General features: G+C 44.7%; 1 protein-coding gene across 1 annotated transcript in view; it reads left to right on the top strand.

Annotated features, from left to right (window-relative positions):
* The window catches only part of Strump (WASH complex subunit strump), a 43172-nt gene that overhangs the window by 15473 nt on the left and 2495 nt on the right, over positions 1-25204 (top strand). Inside the window, exons 11-26 of the mRNA XM_075873495.1 lie at positions 2974-3103; positions 4227-4339; positions 5135-5301; positions 6311-6386; positions 7030-7281; positions 14529-14711; positions 15473-15652; positions 16786-16913; positions 18703-18793; positions 19808-19982; positions 20606-20685; positions 21320-21423; positions 21833-21962; positions 23066-23162; positions 23821-23980; positions 24630-24720. Coding sequence (XP_075729610.1) covers positions 2974-3103; positions 4227-4339; positions 5135-5301; positions 6311-6386; positions 7030-7281; positions 14529-14711; positions 15473-15652; positions 16786-16913; positions 18703-18793; positions 19808-19982; positions 20606-20685; positions 21320-21423; positions 21833-21962; positions 23066-23162; positions 23821-23980; positions 24630-24720 — 2157 coding nt within the window. The remainder of the gene's footprint in view (positions 1-2973; positions 3104-4226; positions 4340-5134; positions 5302-6310; positions 6387-7029; positions 7282-14528; positions 14712-15472; positions 15653-16785; positions 16914-18702; positions 18794-19807; positions 19983-20605; positions 20686-21319; positions 21424-21832; positions 21963-23065; positions 23163-23820; positions 23981-24629; positions 24721-25204) is intronic.

Here is a 25204-nt window from a genome sequence, read left to right as displayed (position 1 = left end):
AGATAGCCTATAATAAACTTTTTTGATAAGCAGTAGTATGCCGATACTAACCACTTGCATGTCGGTGAACATGAAGCAGGAAAGACCACACCCTTTGGAAGCCCTAAGTATCTGCTTCATCACTGCCCGAAATCCACCTCAGTGTGTGCAAATGCTTCATTATAGTATCCTGCTCTGTTCATTGCTTTAGCCAGGTTATTTTAAAGGCTTACCTATGTTTGAGCTTAGTACTTTACAGTCTTTTCAACGATGGAAGCTCAATGTATTAAAGTCTATAAAATTGACAATGTACTTAACTACAGTGAAATCTCGTTATAACGAACCTCAGATTAACGATTTTTTCAGATTAACGAATATTTCGGAAATCCCCTTCCAAATGTCCATTGGTTCAATGTAAAAATATTTCACTACTACGAATTTCAGAATAACGAATGTTTCAGAATAACGTATCAAATTTTATCACCCTGGTACCTTAAGAGCACTTCAAAATAACGAATTTCTAGCGTAAAAATTACGTGCGGCGGTCTAAATGCCCAGCGCCATATGTGGCACTATCATCATCATCAGAGCTCCTGCTCATTTCTCCATGCGTTGCCTTATGCTAAATGCGCACTAGCCTGGCTAGCCCTATCGCCAGTACCTTGTTTTCGATGTTTTTTCTTTTTGCATGCTCGTTGAGCCAGGTTGAGCCTAACCTCGCCGCCTTTGTTTTGTTACGTCGACCGGCAACGTCGCACGATCGTCGTACGGCTTTCTCGTTTTAAAGGTTAGAGTGATTCGTTTCTGCGTTCGCGATGAGCTCCGGAAGCAGCGCGAAAAAGAAACGGAGGCAGTTTTCTTTGAAAGAAAAAGTGGATATTCTTTCTCAAGCGGACGCCGGTAAAAAACAAATCCACATTGCGAACGAGATGGGGGTTGCACCATCAACTGTCGCAACCATCCTGAAGGACCGACAAAAGATCCTCGAGCTGCACCGAGGGTCCCAACTCGCACCGTCAAGAAAACGGCTCCGACTTGGGAACTTCCAAGAAGTGGATGCTGCAGTACTGACTTGGTTCAAGGACGCGCATTCTCAAAATGTGCCGGTGTCGGGACCCATGCTGCAGGAAAAAGCCCGGCAATTCGCTGATGCTTTGGACATCACAGGCTTCGAAGCAAGCGCGGGGTGGCTTCATCGTTTCCGTGAAAGGAATGGAATCACCTGGCAAGTGGTGTCTGGTGAAGAGAAGGCGGCAGACGCAGCAAGCGCTGCTGCATGGAGGGACGAGAAGTTCCGCGAAATCGTCGCTTCATACTCCGAAGATGATATATTCAATGCGGACGAAATGGCGTTCTTCTATCAAATGCTTCCTGATAAAACCATGCATTTTAAAGGGAACAGCTGCAAAGGCGGCAAGCAGTCCAAAGTCCGGATTACGGTGCTGTTATGCTGCAATTCCACAGGCACCAAGAAGCTGAAGCCCTTGGTGATCGGCAAATACAAGAAGCCTCGCTGCATGAGGAACGTTGTTTCATTGCCGTGCGATTATCGAGCTAATTCACGCGCGTGGATGACACGAGAGTTATTCTCTGAGTGGCTACTAAAGGTGGACGATGAGATGAGGAGCGCAGGTAGGAAAGTCCTGATTATCGCCGACAACTGCTCGGCGCATCTTGTTAATGTCAGGCTGACAAATGTACAGCTGGAATTCTTGCCTCCGAACTGTACGTCCTTGCTCCAGCCACCAGACCAAGGCATCATAAATAGTGTCAAGGCCCATTACCGGACACGCCTGGTTCAGCGATTGCTGATAAATCTTCGGATGAAGCTGCCTACCTCCATCAATGTGCGACAAGCCACAGAAATGGTTACCGGGGCCTGGTGGAGCGTTACATCAACCACCATCCAGAACTGCTGGAGGAAGGCAGGCTTGGTAGTAATGCCATCTGAATCTGAACAAGGCAGCGAAGAAAGCGACGCGAGTGGCATGTGGCAAGAAGTCGTCGAAAGACTCGCGATGGATGCCTCGGTGACGTTCGAGGACTATGTGCAGTGCGACGACGAAGCATGCACGTCAGCCGAACTGACGACCGATGACATCGTTAGTGCTGTTCGTGGTGATAACAGCGACGAGGACGCCAATGGCGAAAACGACGCTGAGACCGCGCCCGTTAGCCAACCAGAAGAATCGCTTTCCAACGCCGACATCATGGAATGCGTGCGAAAGATGCGCACTTACCTTGGCAGGTGCAGCAATGCCACCGAAGCTGAGCATAAAAATGTGGACAACTTCGAAGCGTTCGTCCTGCGGCAGTTGAGCGGCACCCGCCAGACCAAGATCACCGACTTTTTCAAATAAACGTGCGCTCATTCCGGAATACTTCGCGTTTTGTTTCTTTTCACGCTCGTCATAAAATCAAGCGTTTGCTGATGTGTACACAGCAAAGGTAGGCGACTCCTTTTGTTGCATTTACGATTTTTAATGCGAATTTTCGATGTTTTCACTATAACGATATTTCAAAATAACGAACTCTTTTCCGCGGTCCCTTCAAGTTCGTTGTATCGAGATTTCACTGTATATCACAACTTCATAAAATGACCCAAAAATTGATAGAAACCCAAAAGTATTGTGAACTTACAAGACAGCTGCGTCAGCACCCTATCAACAGCCCTTTTAGATGAAGACCTAGTCTTCCTAATGGTGGATAGATAATTGCGGTTCCACTTGGCTAACTGGTTAACTGCTTGGAGTGTTCTATTAAGCCTTGCTTCTTTTGCTGAGCCCCCTTCTTGTTTTTTTTTTTGTTGTTGTTGTTGTTGTTGTTGTTGGCACGCACTATTTATTTTCGCTCCGTATGAGCAATAAAACTTCAGTTGTAAGTCAGCGCCTGTGTGTGTATCTTTCCTTGTGTCTGTCTGTTCTCGTAAATACGCGCTGTTTCCGCTTCGGTCTGAATAACCAACTAGCTAGAAATGTGTTCTTCGCTCCACAGTTGTTCCAGCACTTGCTGTCTGTGAAGCAGGACAAGTGGAACTCGATGAAGAAGGAGAGCATGGAGCACCTCAAGGAGCTGTCCGAGGTCTATTCGGGCACCAAGCCCCTCACCCGCGTTGTGAAGAATGGTCAGTGTTCTATGCGTTGCTTACTTTATCGCAGAGTCTGAAGGGCCACTTCAGTAGGTTTTCTTGTAGGTCATATAGACTATTTTACAAATGGGGTGTGAGTTCCGCCATATTGGGCAGTTCGTGTTTTCTATCTGCAACAACTATATGAAGAGTATTACAATAGACACATACACATGAAGAAGCAGTTGGGTTGGTGCATGCAATGTTTCATGGCCTTATTAATTCACGTCGCAATATACAAAAACAAGAAAACAATGGCTTAGCAGCTCAAGATGGTGGCACCTAGATGTCTTATGGAAAATAGTCCATATATAGCCTACCTTGTACTTCAGTGATGTGTCTTGGCTGTTGCTAGTGCGAGCTAATGCTCAGGTGCAATTGATTCCAAAACTACTCCAACGGCATTGTTCGAATTACAGATCCACCTTCATCTGTAGCAGTGGCTCACTTCAGACTCCAGAATATGCACTTGGGACTAATCTTTGATTCTAAACCAGCTATAGTGTGATCACATATCACACTTGTTAATGTCTGGAATTCTGATCAGGCACTTGCATTTCAATGTGTGCTACTACAGTACGTCTCATCATCATCATCATCATCATCATCATCATCGTAGTTATTGTTATTATTATTATTAATATTATTATTATTGTTATCGTTTTCTTTGAAAAGGACGCTTTGCAGCTGACTAAGACGCTATTCTTTGTTTTCGCAGCCTAACAAAGGACTAACACTTTTTCTGAAAAGCCACCCTATAATCCAAGCTAGCTTGCTGGTGACATCAAAAATCTTAGCAACTCAGACAACTGGTATAGCGTGAGCCCCAAGCACCATCCAAAACCATTTACAGTTTGTCCATTAAAGTAGCTCATTACCGTATGGACGACTTAACTCCAGAACAACTGTGAATTCAAGCACACTAAGTTTCATTCGTTTTTCCTTCGTCTCAGTTGTTTGCTTTATCATTACAAGTTTACAAGCGATTTTGTGTCATTGTAGACAAAGTGAGATGTTTCGAAGCCACAGTTTATGGCTTTATGAGCCAATGCTTCTTACCGCTGTTAATCATGTTGAAGTGTAGATTGTGACTTGACTTGCATTTGTCTGTGACTTGCAGCTAACCTGCAGGCCTGGTTCTTGGAGATGAGCAAGCAAATTGATTCGCTCAGTTACGAAGACACGACAGCCACTGGCCGCAAAATCGTCCAGCTTATCCAAGCCTTGGAAGAGGTGCTGCACGCATGCTGACCAAATATATAACCATTAGATTAATATGCTTTATATACTCTGGATAATATTTGCGGCTGTGGCTTAATGGCTATGGTCACTGCTAGGGCAATGGCTGTGATAGTAGCTCTGGTGACAGCTACTCCAAGTGTGAGGGCGCCAGTCAAGGTATCACAGCTGCATTTTTATAAGGATTAAAAGTCAAAACACCTGTGTACTTAGATTTCAATATATGTTAAAGAAATTTTGGTTGTAAAGATTGATCTGAGTCTCGTACTATGATGCACCTGCTAACTATATCTTGGTTTTTGCATGTATAACCTAATAATCTAATTTTGGTAATATGCTGGGCATAGGCATAAGATGAAAATGTCAGTTTTAAAACGCTGCTGCATTGTTGTAATTTCATCTTTGTGGTGAGAAGTGTTTGAAGCTTTTCAAAAGGTATCACATAAGTGCATTGAATGATTGGAACGTACATTGATTTTTATTTGTGCATACCTCTGGGTGTGCCTGAAGTTTAGTGAGTTGGATGTGTATGTGATCAGCTTTTCATTGCCCTAATTCGTTTGTACAGGCCAAGCATTACAGTTATGCCGGTACATCGAAACACGTCTGTTTTAATCTGTACTGTTTTCTACCTTCTATGTAGAAATATACGGTGTGGTTGTCTTCATATCTTCCTTTTGCTTTGGCTATCCTCCAAATAGTTAACAGTGCTTTTAGAACTTTGAAAAGAAAAAAAAAGTAACGGAATAAAAATTTGGAGCTCAGTGACGCTTCCTGTATTGTACACAGGTTGAGCAATTCCACGAGCTGGAGAGCAACCTTCAGGTGAAGCAGTTTCTGACCGAGACTCGCCAGTACCTCCACAGCATGCTCCGCATCATTAACGTTAAGGAAGAAGTGCTCGTCACCCTCGAAGTCATTGCCGACCTCTCCTACGCTTGGGAGATCATCGACAGGTGATGGCTCCCTCGCAAGCGCACATTTTCTACCCCTGCCCTACATAACCTTTACTTGTTTATTCACTTTTTTAGGCAGAACATTGACTTTATGTGCACCAAGGAAGAAATTACACCCAAAAGATCAGTTGCATCTGTTTGAGCTTCGCAGGCCATTAGTTTTACATTTTACTGATATGCGGCTTCCACAATTGGACAAGGGCCTGTTGGTCCTTGCTGGTGACTTTCCACTGGACCGTAATCATTTTTCATATGGGAAACATGATCTAGTGGCTGCAGGTAACATTTTACTACTGATTAGTTGGTGTTTTTCTCGATACGTTGACTGGCGAGCACGATGAGTGGACATTGGTGGCTTACGTTAAAGAATGTTATCATTAATTCCTATTCACCAGAACCTAAGAAGTGCCATTGTATTACTGTAGTTTTATCATGTGAAATAACTTATCTCTTGAACATGCCTCTGTGAAACAGACTTGGAGTGTCTTATTGTCTTTATCAAGCTATGTGCAAACTTCTTCTGTCACTACCTTATGATGCAAAAGCAGTTGAGTGTAATTATTTTGACTGAAAAAAAAATGCACCCATTAGAACCCTGTAAACATTGTAAATAGTATTTGTTGTGACCTACCGTCACCCCATGAACACTTTCTTAGGCCAGGCCAGAAATTCTTGCATTCAGTGGGAAATGATAAGCATTGCCATAACAGAATTTGTCGCTGTTATGGTCACCATTGTAGTCTATGCGTGCATGTCAAACAAAATGAAGTTTGGATCATCAGGTCAGGCAAAGTTCAGGATTTAAAAGTAGGGGAAATGTTGACTTTCTGAAATATGTGGGCATCAGCGGGGCCTTTGGAGTGGGGATCTGGTCAAACCTTAAAATCAAGTTAGCCTGAGCTCAACTAATAAAAGTTCACAGTATTGAGGACAGAGTTCTAATGTAGAATCAATGTGATTTTAGAGTGGCTAGATAAACAAGGTAATCATGGTTGCCTTCTATTTGCAGTTACACACCATTCATGCAGAAGGGAATCAAGAGTGACCCATCCATGGTTATCAAACTTCGGGCCACCTTTCTAAAGGTAATTCCTGTTGGATAATTAATAGAACGAGGACTAATACTAAAACGAAAGTTGCAAGGTTGCTTATGTAGCATGTGTGTGCAGCTGTCAGGATGTCATAGCCCTCACACTCTGAAGTCTGCCACTACTGCATACCTAGCATACTGTTATGTATGCTGTGTTCTGATCCCGTTGTTTCGTTGGGAGGGGAAAAAAGTGCACCTATTTGATGAAGTAAGATACAAAAAAAGGGGGGCATGCTTTTAAAATAGATGGAACAAAAGAAACAGACGTTATTTGTGTCTTTATCTCTTTATAGTGTTTTCAGTAGCAAATTCCTGTAAACATAGTGAAGAACTAAGCCAAATTAGTACCTTGACCTGACACCTGTCGTACAGACAAGCCAGTTGTAATCCTGACTGTGCATGTTAAGCATGAGGGTAGCCACGGTAGCCGTATTTAGATAGGCACAATATGCAAAAACATCGGTGTACTCATATTGAGCAGCACATTTAAGAGCCCTATGTGGTCAAATGTTATCCCTAGTACCCAGACTTTGTGTGCCTTAGAAGGGCATCTTGGTTTTGCCATGAAAATACCCAGTACTAGTTAATTTTGTTTATATTTTAGGCATATGGAGCTTTAGCACTGTCCTCTTTTGCAGCTGGCCACTGCCCTGGACTTGCCGCTTCTGCGAATCAATCAGGCCAACAGCCCGGACCTGGTGTCGGTGTCCCAGTACTACTCCACCGAGCTGGTCAACTACGTCCGCAAGGTGCTGCACATCATTCCGGAGACAATGTTTGGCGTCCTCGCCCGAATTGTGGAGCTGCAGACAACGGCCATCAAGGAGGTGCCCACCCGCCTCATGAAGGACCAGCTCAAAGTCTATGCTCAGCTGGACCAGCGCTACGAGGTGAGCTTTCGGAAACACACGTACTGAAATACCATTTACAGCCAAGCTATCGTTTTCGGTCAGTTACGCTTCAACTGTTTCACCCGTGTGATAATGACAAGACATAACTGTAAATGATCCAACATGACGTAGAATCAAAGCTGATGTCATCATCCCCAACCAGCGCTATTGTCACTTCACAACATGCGCACAAATTCGTATATATCTGGCGTCTTACAGTGGAAGTCATGACTGAGCGTACACGCTTGCTGCAGTGGTCTGGTGCTTAAAAAGCTTGTCCGCTGACACGAAAATCGTAGGTTCAAATCCCAGCCGTGGTTGCTGCATTTCGACAGAAGCAACATGCGAGAGCCCACTGTGCTTAGGGTTAAGTGCACGTTTAAGAACCCCAGTGGGGTGAAATTTCTGGAGCCCTGCTCTACGGCATCTCTAATAATGGTATCATGGTTTTGGGACATTAAACCTCGACAGTTAATTTTATTAAGTGAGCATACACATGTGATCATGTGTTCTAAATATTTGTTTACATTGAATAGTACACTTGGTAAACCAGGGCCTTGCATTGGAGAAGGACTGAAATAATAGTGCAGCCATAGTGCCATCTCTCTAGGTAGTACAGAGCGTTGGGCACTGCTGAACCTCCTACCCAATGTTTATTTGGCAGTGTATTCAGATGAAAACAGTAGAGCATGCATGAGTGTGAGCAACCAGACAACAGATTAAGGAAGAAGTGTTTGCACTGTCCAATCATGCCCATTGGAAACTTTTATATCTATGGCATGGGTCATGCTTAAAGAATGGGCAAAGTGTCAAAAGAATTCTTGGGCAGCCACTAAGCGTGCGATATTGATAGTGGTGTCGTGTGGTGCTGCCAGCTCATATTAGCACTCCGACATACCTTGGTTAAAGCCACATTAATATTGCCACAATTGATGAACGAGCCACTGTGGCTCATACGCGTTTTTGGGCGCGAAGAAGAAGAGAACATCTTCGTTGCTCTGGTTCAAGTGAACCCCTGGCTGCAGGTCTTGTTTTGTTCGTGACATTGCTGGTGGAGACGCTGGGTACATGTACTTCGGCTGTGTCGGCCATCGTGGAGACAGCTACATCTCCCAGAGCAAGAATCAGCCGCCGCCTGCGTGGGTTACCCCCTGAATTTGGTCCCTTGGCATCGACACCCAGAAAGATGGCAACTGCGATGACAAGCCAGGCGGTCCAAACCAGCGATGGCCATGATTCGCTTCTCGCCCATGTTTTTCACGTGCCACAGACACCAAAGCCGTTCCATGGAGACATCTTCGAGGATGTTAATGACTGGCTAGACCACTTTGAACGGGTTGCCAGTATCAACGAATGGGACGATGTTCGCAAGCTGCGCCGAGTTTATTTCTACTTGGAGGATTCTGCGAAGACGTGGTACAAGAACCACGAGGGTTCCTTTGCAACATGGCAAGAGTTTAGCCGACAGCTTCGTGACGCCTATCGCAACACCGAAAGGAAGGAGAGGGCCGAACAAGCCATATCCAGCAGAAACCAACGGCCGAACGAACGTGTATCCATGTTTGTCGAGGACATGCTTCGACTCTTCAAGCGCGCGGACCCTGCCATGCCTGAGGAAAAGAAGGTGCGCCATTTGATGCGCGGAGTAAAAGAACAGCTTTTCGCTGGGCTCGTGCGCAATCCACCGACGACAGTCGCCCAGTTCATCAGTGAGGCAGCTACGATGGAACGTACGCTGCAGCAGCGGTCGTCACAATACGAACGCCAGATCCCGGCCACCACATGCTCTATCGGCTCTGACAGCGAGAGACAGACCCTCGCAGACTTCATTCGAAGTATCGTTCGGGACGAATTGCGACAGCTGCAGGCAGTGGGATCCCATCCACCTGTGTCAGCCCTCGCGGATGTAATCAGACAAGAAGTCCGGCAGGCCGTCACACCCCTAGCCCCAATCGCACCGCCGATTCCCGAGGCCCCAGTCCTGACATACGCAGCGGCATTGCGATCCCCTGCGCCACCGGCTACAGATACTGCTATGCGGCCAAGGTACCAGGCTATGCAGCCATTTCACGACACTGCTTCAAGCCCACCTCTCGGCTCAAGGTTTTCGAGCCCACCCACCTATCCGCCGTCCATCTCAAGACAAAGTGGTAGCAAGGCAAGCACGTGGCGCACCTCGGATAACCGTCCGCTCTGCTATCACTGTGGCGAAGCGGGTCACGTATACCGGAACTGTCAATACCGGCAACTAGGTCTCCGCGGCTTCCACCCTGATGCTCGATGTCCGCGCTACGGTGAGCGCCCCCGCGAAATTGAAGCCTATCTCACGGGCCAACGTACTCCTTCGACTATTCGGCACCACCAGTCGAGATCACCATCGCCTCGCCGGTCTTTGTCACCCAGTTTGCCCTCATCGTCTTCCGCTCCTTTCAGGAGCCGGTCACCAAGTCCCCGCAGGGGAAACTAGGAACGGCGACTTCTGGGGGTGAAGTCGTGGCCCGGCGAACTGTAAAAGACCCTCCTTCGACGCAACGACCAGACGAGGGCGATTCCGGTTTTGCAGTGTTCTCCGACAGCAAAAAGATTGTTTCTGCAGAAATTGCCGTCTTCGTCGACAATCATGCTGTTAACGCCCTCGTCGACACCGGTGCCGACTATTCCGTAATGAGCGCAACACTGGCATCTGAACTGAGGAAGGTTACAACGCCTTGGCAAGGACCTCAGTTGCGCACGGCAGGTGGCCATCTGGTGACGCCTACTGGTATGTGCACGGCACGCATTCGAATACGTTCGTCAACATTTGCGGGCTCTTTCCTCGTATTGCGCGTGTGCTCTCGGCCAGTCATTCTAGGAATGGACTTCCTTCGTGAATACGGCGCCGTCATCGACCTCCGTGAATTACTTGTGTCGTTCGAGGATCCTTTTTGCGCTGCAGCTGACAGTATGCAATTCCGGAAAAGAGCGCTCCGTGTTACCGACGATTCTCTGACTCTTCCACCTCGAAGCAGCCTCTTTGTCAAAGTAGAATTGGGACAGGACTTGTCTGACGTGGTAATTGCAGAGGCCAATTTGTCTCTCCTTATTTCACAACAAATCTGTGTTGCCCGAGGAATCATTCAGCCTAGCAATAGGCATGCTCACCTGCTGGTCACGAACTTCAGCGACGAATATCGCCACCTAACGAGACACACTGCCATTGCATATTGTGAAGAACTTGCCGATGCCGATGGTCCATCTACGTTAGCTTCATTTTCATCGAATGGCCACCCTGACGAGGCCTTCGTGAGCACTCTCGACGTAAACGAGAGACTACCTTCGGCTCAACGAGAAAGCCTTTTGCGTATACTCGGCTCATTTCAAGACTGCTTTGCCACTACGTCAAAGGTTAAACAGACACCACTTGCTCAACATCGTATCATCACGGAACCTACTGAGAGACTCATCCGACAACATGCCTATAGGGTGTCGCAAAAAGAGCAAGATGCTATACGTGACCAAGTCCAGCAGATGCTTCAGGACGACGTCATTCAGCCATCGACCAGTCCCTGGGCTTCGCCAGGTGTGCTAGTAAAGAAGAAGGATGGTACGTTGCGTTTTTGGGTTGATTACCGTAAACTGAACAAGGTCACCAAAAAGGACGTTTATCCTCTACCCCGGATAGATGACTCGTTGGACCGTATACGCAACGCTAAATATTTTTCCTCCATGGATTTGCGTAGCGGATACTGGCAAATCGCAGTGGACGAGCGCGACCGCGAAAAGACGGCGTTTATTACTCCCGACGGTCTGTACGAGTTTAAAGTGTTGCCTTTCGGTCTATGCTCAGCGCCAGCTACTTTTCAAAGAATGATGGATACGGTTCTCACGGGGCTCAAGTGGCAATCATGCCTTGTTTACCTTGATGACGTCGTGGTCTTTGCAGACACGATTGAACAACACGTCCAATGCCTTTATGCAGTTCTTCAGGCAAATAGAACAGCGGGGTTGTCTCTCAAACCCGACAAATGTCATTTTGGATATCAAGAACTGAAGTTCCTTGGTCACGTTGTGAGCCATGCTGGCATCCGCCCAGATCCCGAGAAAACCCGCGCCGTTGCCACCTTTCCCGTGCCCACAAATAAGCGCGACCTACGCCGATTTCTGGGGCTCTGTGCGTATTACAGGCGCTTTGTCAAAAACTTCTCGAAGATTGCTGAACCCCTCAACAAGCTTACAAAAGACGGTGTCTCGTTTGTTTGGGGTCACGATCAGTGCCATGCGTTCGACACCCTCCGAAACCTCCTCCAGGCTCCGCCTGTACTAGGTCATTTTGACGAAAGCGCTGACACGGAATTACACACTGACGCCAGCAACGTTGGACTAGGAGCGGTATTAGTTCAGTGGCAAAATGGCGTAGAGCGCGTGATCGCTTATGCGAGCAGAACGTTATCCCCAGCGGAGAAAAACTATTCTGCAACCGAAAAGGAATGCCTCGCTGTTGTCTGGGCCATAACAAAGTTCCGCCCATTCTTGTATGGCCGTCCATTCAGGGTAGTTAGCGACCACCATTCCCTTTGTTGGCTCGCGAATCTCAAAGATCCCTCAGGTCGTCTAGCACGATGGAGCCTTCGGCTACAAGATTTTGATGTCACCATCGTCCACAAATCTGGGCGGAAACACACCGACGCCGACTGTCTCTCACGTGCACCTGTCGAAAATGCCAACACTGACCTTGAAGACGACGACACTTTTCTTTCTGCCGTATCAGCGACCAGCTTAGCGGAGCAACAGCGTCACGACTCGGAGCTCATCCCGCTCATTGACTACCTGGAAGGACGCAATTCCCACCTTCCTCGAAGCTTTGCGCGCTCACTATCTTCCTTTTGTTTCCGTGATAGAGTGCTTTATAAAAAGAACTTTCATCTTACACAAGCTATGTGTCTGCTTGTTGTGCCAACTATGCTTCGTGGTGACATTTTACGTGCGTGTCACGATGAGCCATCATCTGGACACCTCGGCTATACGCGCACGCTGCAACGGATTCAACGCTCCTACTACTGGCCACGTCTCGCGAAGACTGTGAAGCACTACGTTCGCACATGTCGCGACTGTCAGCGACGTAAGATTCCACCTTTACGACCAGCGGGACTACTGCACCCAATTGGCCCACCAAAGGCGCCCTTTCATCAGATTGGCATGGACTTGCTGGGGTCATTCCCTACGTCTTCATCTGGAAACCGGTGGATTGTCGTCGCTACAGACTACTTAACACGTTACTGTGAAACCAAGGCACTTCCAAAAGCCACCGCAGCAGATGTCGCCCAATTTTTTGTTAACAGCATCGTCTTACGTCACGGTGCTCCAGCTGTCGTCATAACTGATCGTGGGACAGCTTTCACCGCAGAGATGCTGCAGGAAGTCTTGCGATTAAGTGGCACGGAACATCGTAAAACAACGGCTTACCACCCGCAAACAAATGGGCTGACTGAACGACTCAATAAGACAATTGCAGACATGCTGTCAATGTATGTGGACATCGATCACAAGAACTGGGACACCATACTTCCCTACGTAACTTTTGCGTATAACACTGCTGTTCAAGAAAGTACCGGTTTCACGCCTTTTCGCTTAGTCCACGGTCGTGACGTCACGACGATGCTCGACGCCATGCTCCTGCCCGACAACTTAGGAATATACCACACGGATGCCGCCAAATTCGCGCAGTGCGCAGAAGAGGCCCGTCAACTTGCTCGTCACCGCATTCAACGTCACCAAACCGCAGACGCGCGCCGCTACAATCTTCGCCACCGTGAAGTTATTTTTAAGCCAGGTGATGAAGTCTGGGTGTGGACCCCTATCCGACAGCGTGGACGTTCCGAAAAGCTTCTTCGCCGCTACTTCGGCCCTTACAACGTTGCGCGACGTCTCAGCGACGTCACTTACGAGGTTCTCCCACAAGGCAATTCGAGACGTTCCCGTTTCACCCCGCAAACTGAAGTCATTCACGTTTCACGTCTCAAACCATACTTTTCGCGCTGTGAATCGCCAGGGAGTGACTGACTTTATTAGTAACTTCGCGTCTTTCTTTTTGTTTCGTCTTTTCCTTACATTTTTCCTATTTTTCTTATTTCTCTAACTTTTGTCCCCACAACCAACTACGTTATTCCGCCTTACGCCATTCATTTTGCTCGCATGCTAATTTTCATCTAATTTTCTTTTCTTTGTTTTGCCTTCATGTACAGCATCGAGACGATGCTTCTTGGGAGAAGGGGTAATGCCACCATTGATGAACGAGCCACTGTGGCTCATACGCGTTTTTGGGCGCGAAGAAGAAGAGAACATCTTCGTTGCTCTGGTTCAAGTGAACCCCTGGCTGCAGGTCTTGTTTTGTTCGTGACAATATGAATGGGTCAAGGCAACACTTGCCTCGGTTGGGCAGTCAAAAGTCCGGTATCTGCACATGCAGGAGTATCAAACAGCACGATCGTCTTGAGTTCAAAGTTTCAATGTAGGCAGCCTCTTGAAGTTGAGTCCCGCTACTCACCTGTCAGTGTGGTTCAGTAGCCATACTGCTGCTCAGCACAAGGTCGTGGATTTGATGCACAGCTTCTGGGGTTGTGTATTGGTAGTACAGTCGAACCCATTTATAAAAGACACTTATTTAAGCGACAAATGAGTATAAGAGACACCAGAGTGCCTACAGTAAAATGCGGGTTTATAAGATAGTGCATACTTGGTACCCTGCTTATAAGCAACATGTCATATAAAAGACAAGAATTGCTGCCCGATTCATGTGTCTTACAAAGGGGTTCAACTGTGATACTGACATCAATTTCAGTAGTGGAAAAAAAAATTTGGCGGAGACGCAAGGGAGGACACATAGGTAGGATGGACACAAAACTTCAGATGACTTTACTGCAAGGAAACATACAATAACCCATTGGACAGGCACGCACTCACAACATCGCATTACGAGGGGCTCTTTTTTCGCGCGCTTTGTGTGCCACCACATTGCATGAGCAAGATATGCATCTAAATATTCAAGCTCTACCTGTGACAAAGTGAAAGTATCACAACCAACTAAAGCAAAACAAGAGTGACAGAGCAGAGGAAATTCCATGCAACAAGCCCCAATTACCGCCTTGATTGCAGTAGCCATAAATGGTAACTGTGAACACAGAAATTATCAATAGCAACTGGTTGGGACGAACGAGCAGTTTCTATATCCGTTTTCAACACCTGCCCTTTCTCTCGTCTTTCTCGGCCAGGTGGCCAAGTTGACACACTCCATCTCGGTTTTCACCGAGGGCATCCTGATGATGAAGAAGACACTAGTGGGCATCGTCCAGATCGACCCCAAGCAGCTTCTTGAAGACGGCATCCGCAGAGAGCTGGTCAGCCAGGTCATGCGTGCTCTGCACAACGGACTCGTCTTCAACCCCAGGGCCAAGGTGTGTGTGTGTGCGTGCATGCACACACGCCCTGTAGTAGCACCTAGTCGCACCAATGGTTGAAAAAGCGCAATCCTAGTTAGTGATACAGCAGAAGTTTCAAAGTTAAGGACCATCATAGCAGCCGCCACTCACTGTAGAATCGTAGCATACTGTCATTTGGTATGTGAGGATAGTGTAACAAAAGGAGTCCATTTTCACGTGAAAGGGAAGGTACTGCGATTTCACGTAAGTATTAATACAAAGCATAAAACACCAACCAGTAAAGAGTAGAAGCATATTACACGAACCAGTCGTCATTCTTAGCGATCAACCGAAACTGTACAGAAACAATAGTTAAGAATTTTTGGCGTTTGTGCATGTGCATTATGGCATTTACCGCCACTTATGACTCTGCATTGGCTATGTTTGATCAAGACTGCATGGTTTTTATCTATAATTGCATGAATGGTTAGTGCAGTTTTGTCTGGCAAGCTTAAGATCAAGGTTAATGGTAGCTTCATTTTATTTTGACTTGGTGCACATTAGCTGCGTAGCAGTTTGACTACCGTGTGGTCACCTCTCATTGTCACATTAGTTATGACTGTTGTTTTCTCCACATTGGTTGTAGCAACTTGTTGTTGTTGTTGACCAGAAGCATGCTTTCAGAACAGCAATTGGTGTCCTGTTGTACGATATCCACTAGCCTGCACTGCCGTCCTGGGCACTACATTAGTCACCAAATAGCAGTCCACTTATCCAGTCACTTACCATTTCCGCAGCCCAGTGAGATTGTGCCTAAGCTGACTGCCTTGGGCAAAGTGATGGATGGCTACTACCGGTCATTCGAGTACATCCAGGACTATGTGAGCATCTACGGACTACGCGTTTGGCAGGAAGAGGTGTCTCGCATCGTCAGCTACAACGTCGAGCAGGAGTGCAACGCTTTTCTTCGACAAAAGGCATGTGCCATGTCAAAGAGGTTCCTTTGAGTTGATTTCATTCTCGGAAAAAAAAAAGAGAGAGAGAGATAAAAAAAGAAGAAAGGTCTTCAGGCTTGCACAAAAGCGTATTTTTCTACTGCATTCAATATTCTTTATAGTACTTGTCTTTTCCCTTGAAATTAAGCATAAGCCAGGGCTAGATGAATCTGAAAGTGAAGCGCTTGTACCAGTTGTCCTGCTTAGGTGTACAACTCGAACAAGTGCTTCACTTTCTAATTACTGGAGGAGACAAACACTTTGTCTGGTAATTGATAAGACAGTGTGGCATGTTACTACAGTTATGTATGGTCATGTCATGCTTGGGAGACAGCTATTCGGCCTGCCCTGTTGTCGAAATGAGAGGCACGCGGATGTGTTTGTTTTCTCTACTCCTCTGGTGTTACAATCGGGTATGCTGCTGCCAGTGTTTCGTGGCATGTTTTCTCCGTTGCGTTCACGAACCAATTCTGCTGCGTCGCATGTGATGTGGGACATAGGGAAACACTGAGCATGGTGCACCGAGGACTGTTCATCTGCATTCCCTTTTGCCACCCATAACCAATAAGTTACACTAGCGCCAGAAGCACTTTTAGAGTGCCCTTAGAATTGCTGCCTCAGTAATGCAAATTTAAGTTTACTTCAGTGTAACATGTTTCAAATCTATCAATGGAAATGTAAAATTGTGGGGGCTTTTTTCATGGCCTTTGTTTAGGTACCATGGATATGCTCGGTAATGCAAATCCAAGTTAACTTCAATATAACAAGTTATCAAATCTAATAATAGAAATGTAAAATTTGGGGGGGCTTTTTCATCTTTTTTTAGGTACCATAGATATACTTATAAGTTATAATAATTATCTGATGGCAGAAAGGATTGTTAACTGTTTGTGGCATTTTACTGTAATAAAATTTATCGCTGGCTATACATATAGTAGTAGGTGTATCTACAGCACTGCTTACAGTTCAGATTAGACCACCAGAACTTGGCGGACTTGTGGGGCAGACAGTTATTTGATGGTTTCATGACACAACCTTTCTGTTTGTCTCTTTCGTATTATAATATGTTGCTTCTCTTCACAAGTGTTAAGCAGTTAATGATGGTGTTAATGCAGGTTCAAGACTGGCAGAGCGTGTACCAGTCACGCGCCATACCAATTCCAACATTCCCTCCGTTGGACCAAGCGTCGGTCAACTTCATTGGCAGGCTAGCACGCGAGGTGCTGCGCGTTACTGACCCAAAGTGAGTATTTCACCCAATATTCACGTTTGTGTTGTTTTCGATTCGGAAAGATACTTTAAGAGTCACCCGTGATAGGTGCTTCTGTTGCACCTTATATTTGACATTTCTGGAATAAATAAAAATTTTCTTAATGAAATATTATAATGCCAGTATACCTAACTAAATGTAACTAAATTAACTGTCTAACTGCTAGCTTAATTGGGGGGGAAGTGATTTGAAATGGAACTAAGAGAAAAGTGAGCCCCATAACTGGCTCTCAGTGGGGGGGGGGGGGGGGAAACACCTCAACAGTAACTCACGAGGGGTGGGGGTAAGGAGGGATTAAAACGATATGATTAAGAGGTATAGAGGTAGAGGGAGTGGAAGGAGAGAGCGAGGTGTAGGGACAGCCACACATGGAAGTAAGGAGAAGTTAGAAAAGATGGACACGGTTGCAGGAGTCCGAGGACAGGGCACCACTCGGCGAGAGCTCTTGTCGGCGTCAGGAGATGGCGTAGGGCGAGCCAGTCGGCCAGAGCTGCGCTGTCATCGGAGATCGCGGGTGCACAACCGGTCGGCACGAAATCCAGCAAGCGAGTCTTAGCTTAATTGCTAGCCTAACTGTAGTTAGTTTAATTACACATGTCTTATGTTTAGCTTATGTAGAAGTTATGTACTACTTATGTGTAACTTATATGTTACTTACGTATGACTGTCTTGCATATGATTTTTTATGAGTGGCTTACATATGGCTTACCTGTGGTTTACTTATTACTTACGTATCACATACATATGACTTACACGCAACTCACATATGGCTTGAACACGTGCCGCAACATACATGTACCTCATTGACCATGAAAGTGTTGAGAATTACTTGCATATGACTCAAGTATGACTTGAGTACAGTGTGTGTGACTTAAGTATGGCTTATGTACGACTTAAGTGCAAATAAGCCAGCCAATTATGATTGCTTGCTACTGCACTGTAACCAAGCAGTGATTGTCATCAGCACAGTGGAACTACAAACAAACAAACTAACAAAACCTTCTGCTAGCGTAGCAAGAAGCTGCAGCTCGTCTTATACTCGTGTCGCATGGGAGTTTGGAAGGCCATCGAACCAAATTGAGTCAAGGGAGCACCCCACAACTTTATTAAAACAAACTTTGATGCTGATTGAGCGTTGGATGTGGAAATAGCTTGAATGCGTCCTCTTGTTCACAGTGTGCTCATACACACGATTTAAAAAAAATGAATAACCAATATGCTTTAAAAGCAGTTAAAGGGAGTGTTGTGAATTCTTTATTACAGTATTTTTACCTCATGAAATGTGCGAACTGCACATACTCTCGACTACAGCCACGTGCTTATCATTAGTGTGCTATCTGTGTATCGCTTGCCACAGTCTTGCTGCTTAACAACTTAAACATTAAATGTGCATTCATAACATCAGCGTGCATATTTCAGTTTTTAAGTATACATACATTATGTATTTAACTTTAGGTGGCAGCAATACGAAAATGAGGATCTGCAATACCGCACAGTTTTTGTGAGAAGCGCCTGAACTACTTGATGGCCGTTCCAAACTGTCGTGTAGCAACGCGACAACTCCATCGAGTCAATAGAGTTTCGTTTTGAGGGCCATCAATCAAATGGCCTTTCAGAAGTGCCCGTGTGATGCACGTATCACAGTCATAAATGTTGATTCTGGACTTAAGAGTTTTCTTCAGTGCAATGTAGGCCTTGTGTTGTTTTCGATGACGCGAGCATTTGCGAAGGTTCTACATTAGGGTGGTCTTTCAACCACTAGGACTACGGTCTACGTGGACCAGTCGAATGCTTGGTTTGACACAAAGTCCCACGTGGAAGTGATCAACCTTAGCCTCTTCGCCCTGCTTCGGGTAAGAGAGATGTCTTCTGCGGCCTTTGTTCATTGTGCACTTGTATTTTGCATGCGCTTGTTTGCATGCACTTGTTTGCATGCACTTGTTTGCTCTCATGTTTGATTGGCAAAAGAAATTTGTGCGTTGGTAATTGTGTGATTGGCACGTGGCACATGGGACGTGCTAACATTTTCTGTTATGTAGTTATTTTTATGGCAATTCTTTCATTTTATATAAACTATTTTTGCTATTTTTCAATGGGTTGCAAACTAGTTAGGTTTCGGGCAAGGCCTGAGCTGGAAATATGTGCTAGATAAATTCTGATGCTACCCTAGGGCACAAAATTATGCTTTTGACATAACTCAATGAAACCGAAGGCCCTGAGACATAAGTTGAAATGTGTATGCACAACTGAGATTGAAGATGTCTGATCAAAATATGACAAAGCAACTATATAAACTGAGAATGCACAAGGATTGTCAAATGGCCAATTAGGTGAGGGGTCATAATGGATATAAAAACAGATTGAAACACTGCTTGTGTTGACACTCAAAATGTCCCGTTGCTGCTCATATGCTATTGTTATCATTCATGGATATTAAACTCCGTTTCACTCTTGTTATTAATAATAATATAGTAGTAGTAGTTACAGTAGTAATAGTAGTATAGAGTGTGTGGTGTGTACCGTTCCCATTCCCCATGAGCTCACTAGTCTCGGTTGCTGTGAGGGGAAGTTTATGAGGCACGATGACTCAAGAAGCAACACAATCAGATTTCATTTTTCTGAAAAGCAGTTTGTAGCCACAAAACGTTTCGTCCAAAGTAACCATTGAGTGATTCCGAGACTCTCAGAAGATCTCAGGAGGTCAATTTCTCAGAATTGCCCGGAGATCTTTTTATATTCAAATATATCTAACTTGGTGAAGATTGGCCATGTAGTTTGATGTATTTGTAGATTCGATGTAAAAGAAATTTCAAATGATCGGAATTCCGCTGTGTAATAAGATTTTTTTTTTTGCTTGCCCAAAACAGAAAAGCGTAGGCACGCCTGGACTGACGGGACTGGACCGGCTACTGTCCTTCATAATAGTCAAAGAACTGCAGGGCGTGCTGCGGTCCCTGGAAAAAGGCATGGTCAAGGACAAATCATGGCAGGAACTGCTCGCCAACATGAGCAAGAACTTGCAGCCTGTTGACGGCATAGTCCGTAAGTGTTGCCGCTTTATCAGAACGGCACTTGCCACGCTGGTGCAGTTTTTATGGCTTTTAGCTGCGGAGTGCGAGGCATCTATGCTCAAGTGTTGGCTCTGTTTAAAGAAAAAGGCTCGTGCTTTTTGGAATGTTGAATGTCCTTCACTACAGAATCTTTTATAACACTGGGATTGCCTTGGCTTGCAAACTCGGTCAAGTGTACTGTCGTAAGTTATATCACGGTTTATAGTACAACACCAAGACTTTGTGTCGGTGCTCTTTCAGTCGGTATCGCCTATTTGACCCATGTGATTATTTACATAGGCAGAAGAGGGCGCCCTGGTTGTCTATCATGGTAGGTTAGCAGCTAAGCTTAGCAGATGAGTGTTGCTCAAGGGTCAAGGGTATGGGTTCAGTGCACTGCCATTACAACCACAATTCAGTGGGGCCAAATTTCAAAAGGGAAAGCATCTTAGTGATGCAATACAAGAAACCAGTATTTCCGATGTAGTACAGCTGAGGCTGGCATGAAGAAGGCGGTGCAAATGTCATATAAATGGTGTAAATAACAGGCATTTTTGAAAGGCTCATTCTTTTTGATGTCGCTCACACATTGCTCATGTATTATCTTTGTTGCAGAAAACGTGGGTAGGACGTACAGTGCGGCCCTGACCAAGGTCTCCAAGACGTGGTCAGTCTTCCTCGAAAGCATGCTCAAGGTCAGTCCTTTCCCCTTTTGCTGACTTTGAATCGATGCTTGGTGAACTACGCTAGACAAATTGACTAGATACTAGAGCAGTTGTACAGTACTCACGAATTTAATTGTGACATCAGACTCTTAATATAACGACTGGTAAGTTGTCACGTTGCAATGCTTGAGTACAGTACATTCTCCTGTTAATGCAAAAACATTATACGTGTCATGAAGAGCGAAATGTGGCATCTGTCAGCATTAACATTCAATGGCAAGAAAACGTGTTTGAGCAAGTGATGATGTGACATGGGTATTGGCACGCATTTTGAGAATTTGGTTGACTCAGTTTAAGGGCATGACCTAGTAATTGCATTATGTCATACAGTCATATGATCACATGATATGGCTAAGTTGCAAGCTCGCATGACCGAGTTACTACATCTTAGTCACATGACCATGCAAGAATGTAACGTCGTGTGGCAAGGGCTTCAGGGCACTTCACATGGGCTGGTATGGTGTACTTTTTGCTTTCAGTGCACTTAGTGAGACTTAAGTGCCTCTGTAATTTTTTATTATTAACTACAAATATTTCAACCCTCTTAGGTGCTTTTTTTTTTTTTTTTTGAGCCCTCGAGTCAATGTGCTTTCTTCTTTTTCAGATCGGCCAGATGCAAATATTGCGCAAAGCTATTGCGCATGAACTCTACACAACGGCCAAGTTTGAATCAAAAGATTTAGTTTCTGCTCTGCAAACTACAAATGAGTTAGTTTCAGTTTCCTTTTTTTACTGAAGATGATGTGTTTTGCTTTGTCTTGTATTATGGGACATTTAGCATCTCATTGTTGAAATGCGAAACAAGTGTTAGACCTAAAAACCTCAATCTAAATGAACATGAAGTACTACACTCAAACATCGATATAACGAACTTGAATATAAAGAAATATTGGTTATGATGAAGTTCACTAAAAATATTTTTGCAATAAATGTAGTGTTAGGAATCTACCTTTATAACGGATTTTCAGATATAACAAACTTAATTTTCTGTAAAATGCAACTTTGTTATGAGGAGGTTTGAGCGTAACTAAGAAGTCTTTACTTTTACAGTTACACTGCACCATGCCAGTAATGTAGTTACTTCCCTTGATTCATTCTCTTGTTGCATTCATCTCAGCGCTGTGCTAGCAGAGATCAAGGCTCACCACAGGGACCCAAGCAAACCATATCCCAAGGAGGACAACCCCCTGCTCATGGAACTGGCCACGTACCTCGACTGGTGTGGCCTATACCAGCCAATCTCCAAGGTGAGCATAGCGCCCTTCTCGTTACTGTGGTGACCGGACTGTGACCACGTAAAGTTTGTTGCCTTACAGTGGTGTCTGTTACGGGTTCTATTGGCTCTTTCAGTATCTGTATACATGCCAAGCCATGCAAAGCTACCGTTTCATGGCAGCTGTTATAAATATGAATTACAGTAGACTCTCATTAAACAGAAATCTGCTTAAATGGAACAGCTGCCTCTTATGTGATTGGTTTTGTACTCATATGGTGCACCCCTGTTCATTTCTCAGTAAACGGAACTCCTATTAAATGGAATGTATTTTCCTGATCACTTCAGGTTCTGTTTAATGAAAGTACTTTACTGGCAAAAACAAAGCTGCTTTCTGCATGCATTTCAATGTGTGCTAGTACAATACGTCTCATCATCATCATCGTTATTATTATTATTATTATTATTATTATTATTATTATTATTATTATTATTATAGCTGCTGCTTTCCCACTAATATTTAAAAACTTATGTGCTTATATAATCGTAACAGTCCAAAAATGAAAAATAAGCATCCCTGGTCTTCAAGAAAAAAGGCTTTGCTAGTAAACAAGTGTTTGAAACAAAGCACACGCATGGTAAACCGTGATGCTTTTCAACTGGTGTAAACTGCTTTGTGCTGAGGGCACATATCTACAGCCAAGAAGCAGTTGGTAATTCACGATTTCTTTAAAAGGTCTGATCACCAGTAAATGGCCAATATGCTTGTAGACTTTACACCTCTGCTTTCTGTTCACTGCATGCAATTAGAGCTTAAAAACACTTTAAAAATTTTTAAGGATGATACAATTAATGCGTAATTATAATGTGTGGTGTCACCTCACCCGGACTCGAAAAACCCACACTCTGAAAATTATCTGAAAACTTCTGATAATTCAAACTTCGTCTGCATTATTCGACTGTAACTGTAAGTCGACTGTATTAATAAATCAAGCATGTTGGTTACAGCGGCGATTTAATTGTAGTCGTGACTAGGCTGCCTATGATTCACAATATTTCTTTCGTGTTTTGTCATATAACTGAAGTTAATCGAGACTGTTGTTTATGAAAACTCTTCCTTTTTGTGGCTTTCCTCAGATTTACGTCACAACTAGGCCTATCGGAAATTTGCCATTGTTCATGATGTTGTTCACCGTGACACACTTGGCGAAGTTCACATACGTCAGCTCACAAGGTAGGCAGGTTTACACTTATTTGTGCTTTTCCTAACCTGGCTTACGTTTTTTAAAGACAGCAACAAGGTTTTGGACATCATGAAAAGCCTAGTTTCAGTTCAAGCATTTGTGGCAAAATTTTATTCTTGAGCAAAATTTTATTTTTGGGTAACAAGTAGATGCATCTGAAAAGCTTGCGAAACTAGTTTTTCAGTACTGCAACTGAACAAATAACTAAGACGGCAGTCAGTAATGTGTGTGAATGGTAAGAAATTGTGATCCACTTGTTTGTAGCTTGCTGCTAAATGAAAATCTACATGAATATCTCAGAAACGAAGCTTCCCAGTTAAGAAAAGTTTTCTTGGTTCGAGATTTAAACATGGGACCAGTGCCTTTCCCAGGCTGTGACCCTACATCCAAAAATAGCCAGAAACCTTTAATCGAGATTAGTTATTTTTTTTTTATCTGGCAAGCTCGCTTTCTCAGAAATTTGTGCAGAAATTCTGCTTACTTCTATGCTACAAACTGTGAAGTGAAAATTATTTGCTGACACAAGCAAGCCTTCCCCATCTTGCAGCTTCTGCAAAACTAACTTGCCAGAAAAAGAAAAAACATATTCGTATACAAAACTAATCTGATCACAAACTCTGTTCACGAACTCGGTGGCTCTCTTGCAAGGTGGCCTGCTGAGCAAGAGGGGCGTGGACTCCATAGATGGCCTTCCTTTCGTCCTGGGGTCATTCACCTTCCTGAAGCAGTTTCACCAGGACAATGTCACCCAGTTCCTGGCCTACCTCGGACAGTATGTTCGCTCCCTGCTCGAGGAGGGCTCCGTAAGGTATGTCAACATAGCCCAGGTGGCTTGTCTTTGAGATCAGCTACCTCTTCAGTGTTTTTCTTTTCCCTTTTTCTTTTCCTTAAGAGTGTTTTAATAGCGTAATTGTCAAATAAAAGAACACAGAATGTAATCCACACAAAGTATGTAAAGTTCTGGAGGTTACGCAAGATGCAGTTGCAAATGGGCTTAACTCCTTGGCTATTCTGATATTTTAAAAAGTTATCTATTTAAAGCAGTCATTTTTGTTAAGTTGGTAGCTGAGTATTTCTCTTCTACAAGGCAAGTTATTACTGCTGAAAAAAGAAATTTAGGCACCCAAGAAGTTAGATTAGGTTAATAAAGTTTATCGATAAATACTTGAGGTAAAAAAGGGCTGGTGACTCGCTAATCAGCAACAATAAAACAAGAACAAGAATGGTTTGAGGACAATGCGCCAAAGACAAGCTGTGTTCATTATTAACAGTGAAGGGGTTAAGCCAGCCAGTCATGATGGCTTGACATTAAATTAAAATTTAGCGTCTTCTGAAGGAACGTTACAGAGAACTTGTTTGTTCGCAGTGTGTATTGTCCACTTGACATTGTACTTCAAATTATTGCGGAAACGACGAAGAAGTTGAGCTCTTGTGAGATTTGTTGCCTTTTCGTGCAGCGTCGCCAAGTTCTCTGATGCCTCCATAGAGACAACAAATATCCTGGCCTACCTGGAGATTCTTGTTCGTCATTGCAATGTGTCCCGCAAGGTGGGTTGCCTGAGATGGCTGTGCCTGCTATGGCTCGTCTAACAATGTTTTACAGCGAAAGACGTTATGGGATCACAACAAGAGTCGATTCTGGCTCCACAGCTGTCCGCCACCAATGTCCGTAAGCATTATCGCACAAAATAAGGAAAAAAAAGCTAACTAAAATAAGAACACTGGGGACTGAATGGGAATCGAACCAAGGTCCTCTGCGTGGCAGCCCAGTACTTTACCACGAAGCTACGCCGGTGCTTGAAACTCTAATGCAAACTGACCCTGTGCAGGCTTCTTATTGGGTAGGAAACTGAGTTGACATGTGTAATAAGCCCCGCCGCGGTGGTCTAGTGGCTAAGGTACTCGGCTACTGACCCGCAGGTCGCAGGATCGAATCCCAGCTGCGGCGGCTGCATTTTCGATGGAGGTGGGAATGTTGTGGGCCCGTGTGCTAAGATTTGAGTGCACGTTAATTTATAACACCAGGTGGTCG

The sequence above is a fragment of the Rhipicephalus microplus genome, chromosome 9 (genome assembly GCF_043290135.1).
Source record: "Rhipicephalus microplus isolate Deutch F79 chromosome 9, USDA_Rmic, whole genome shotgun sequence".
In the NCBI taxonomy this organism is placed as follows: Eukaryota; Metazoa; Arthropoda; class Arachnida; order Ixodida; family Ixodidae; genus Rhipicephalus; species Rhipicephalus microplus.
The sequence above is the reverse complement of the archived record's forward strand: the minus strand, read 5'-3'. Positions and strand labels throughout refer to the sequence as shown.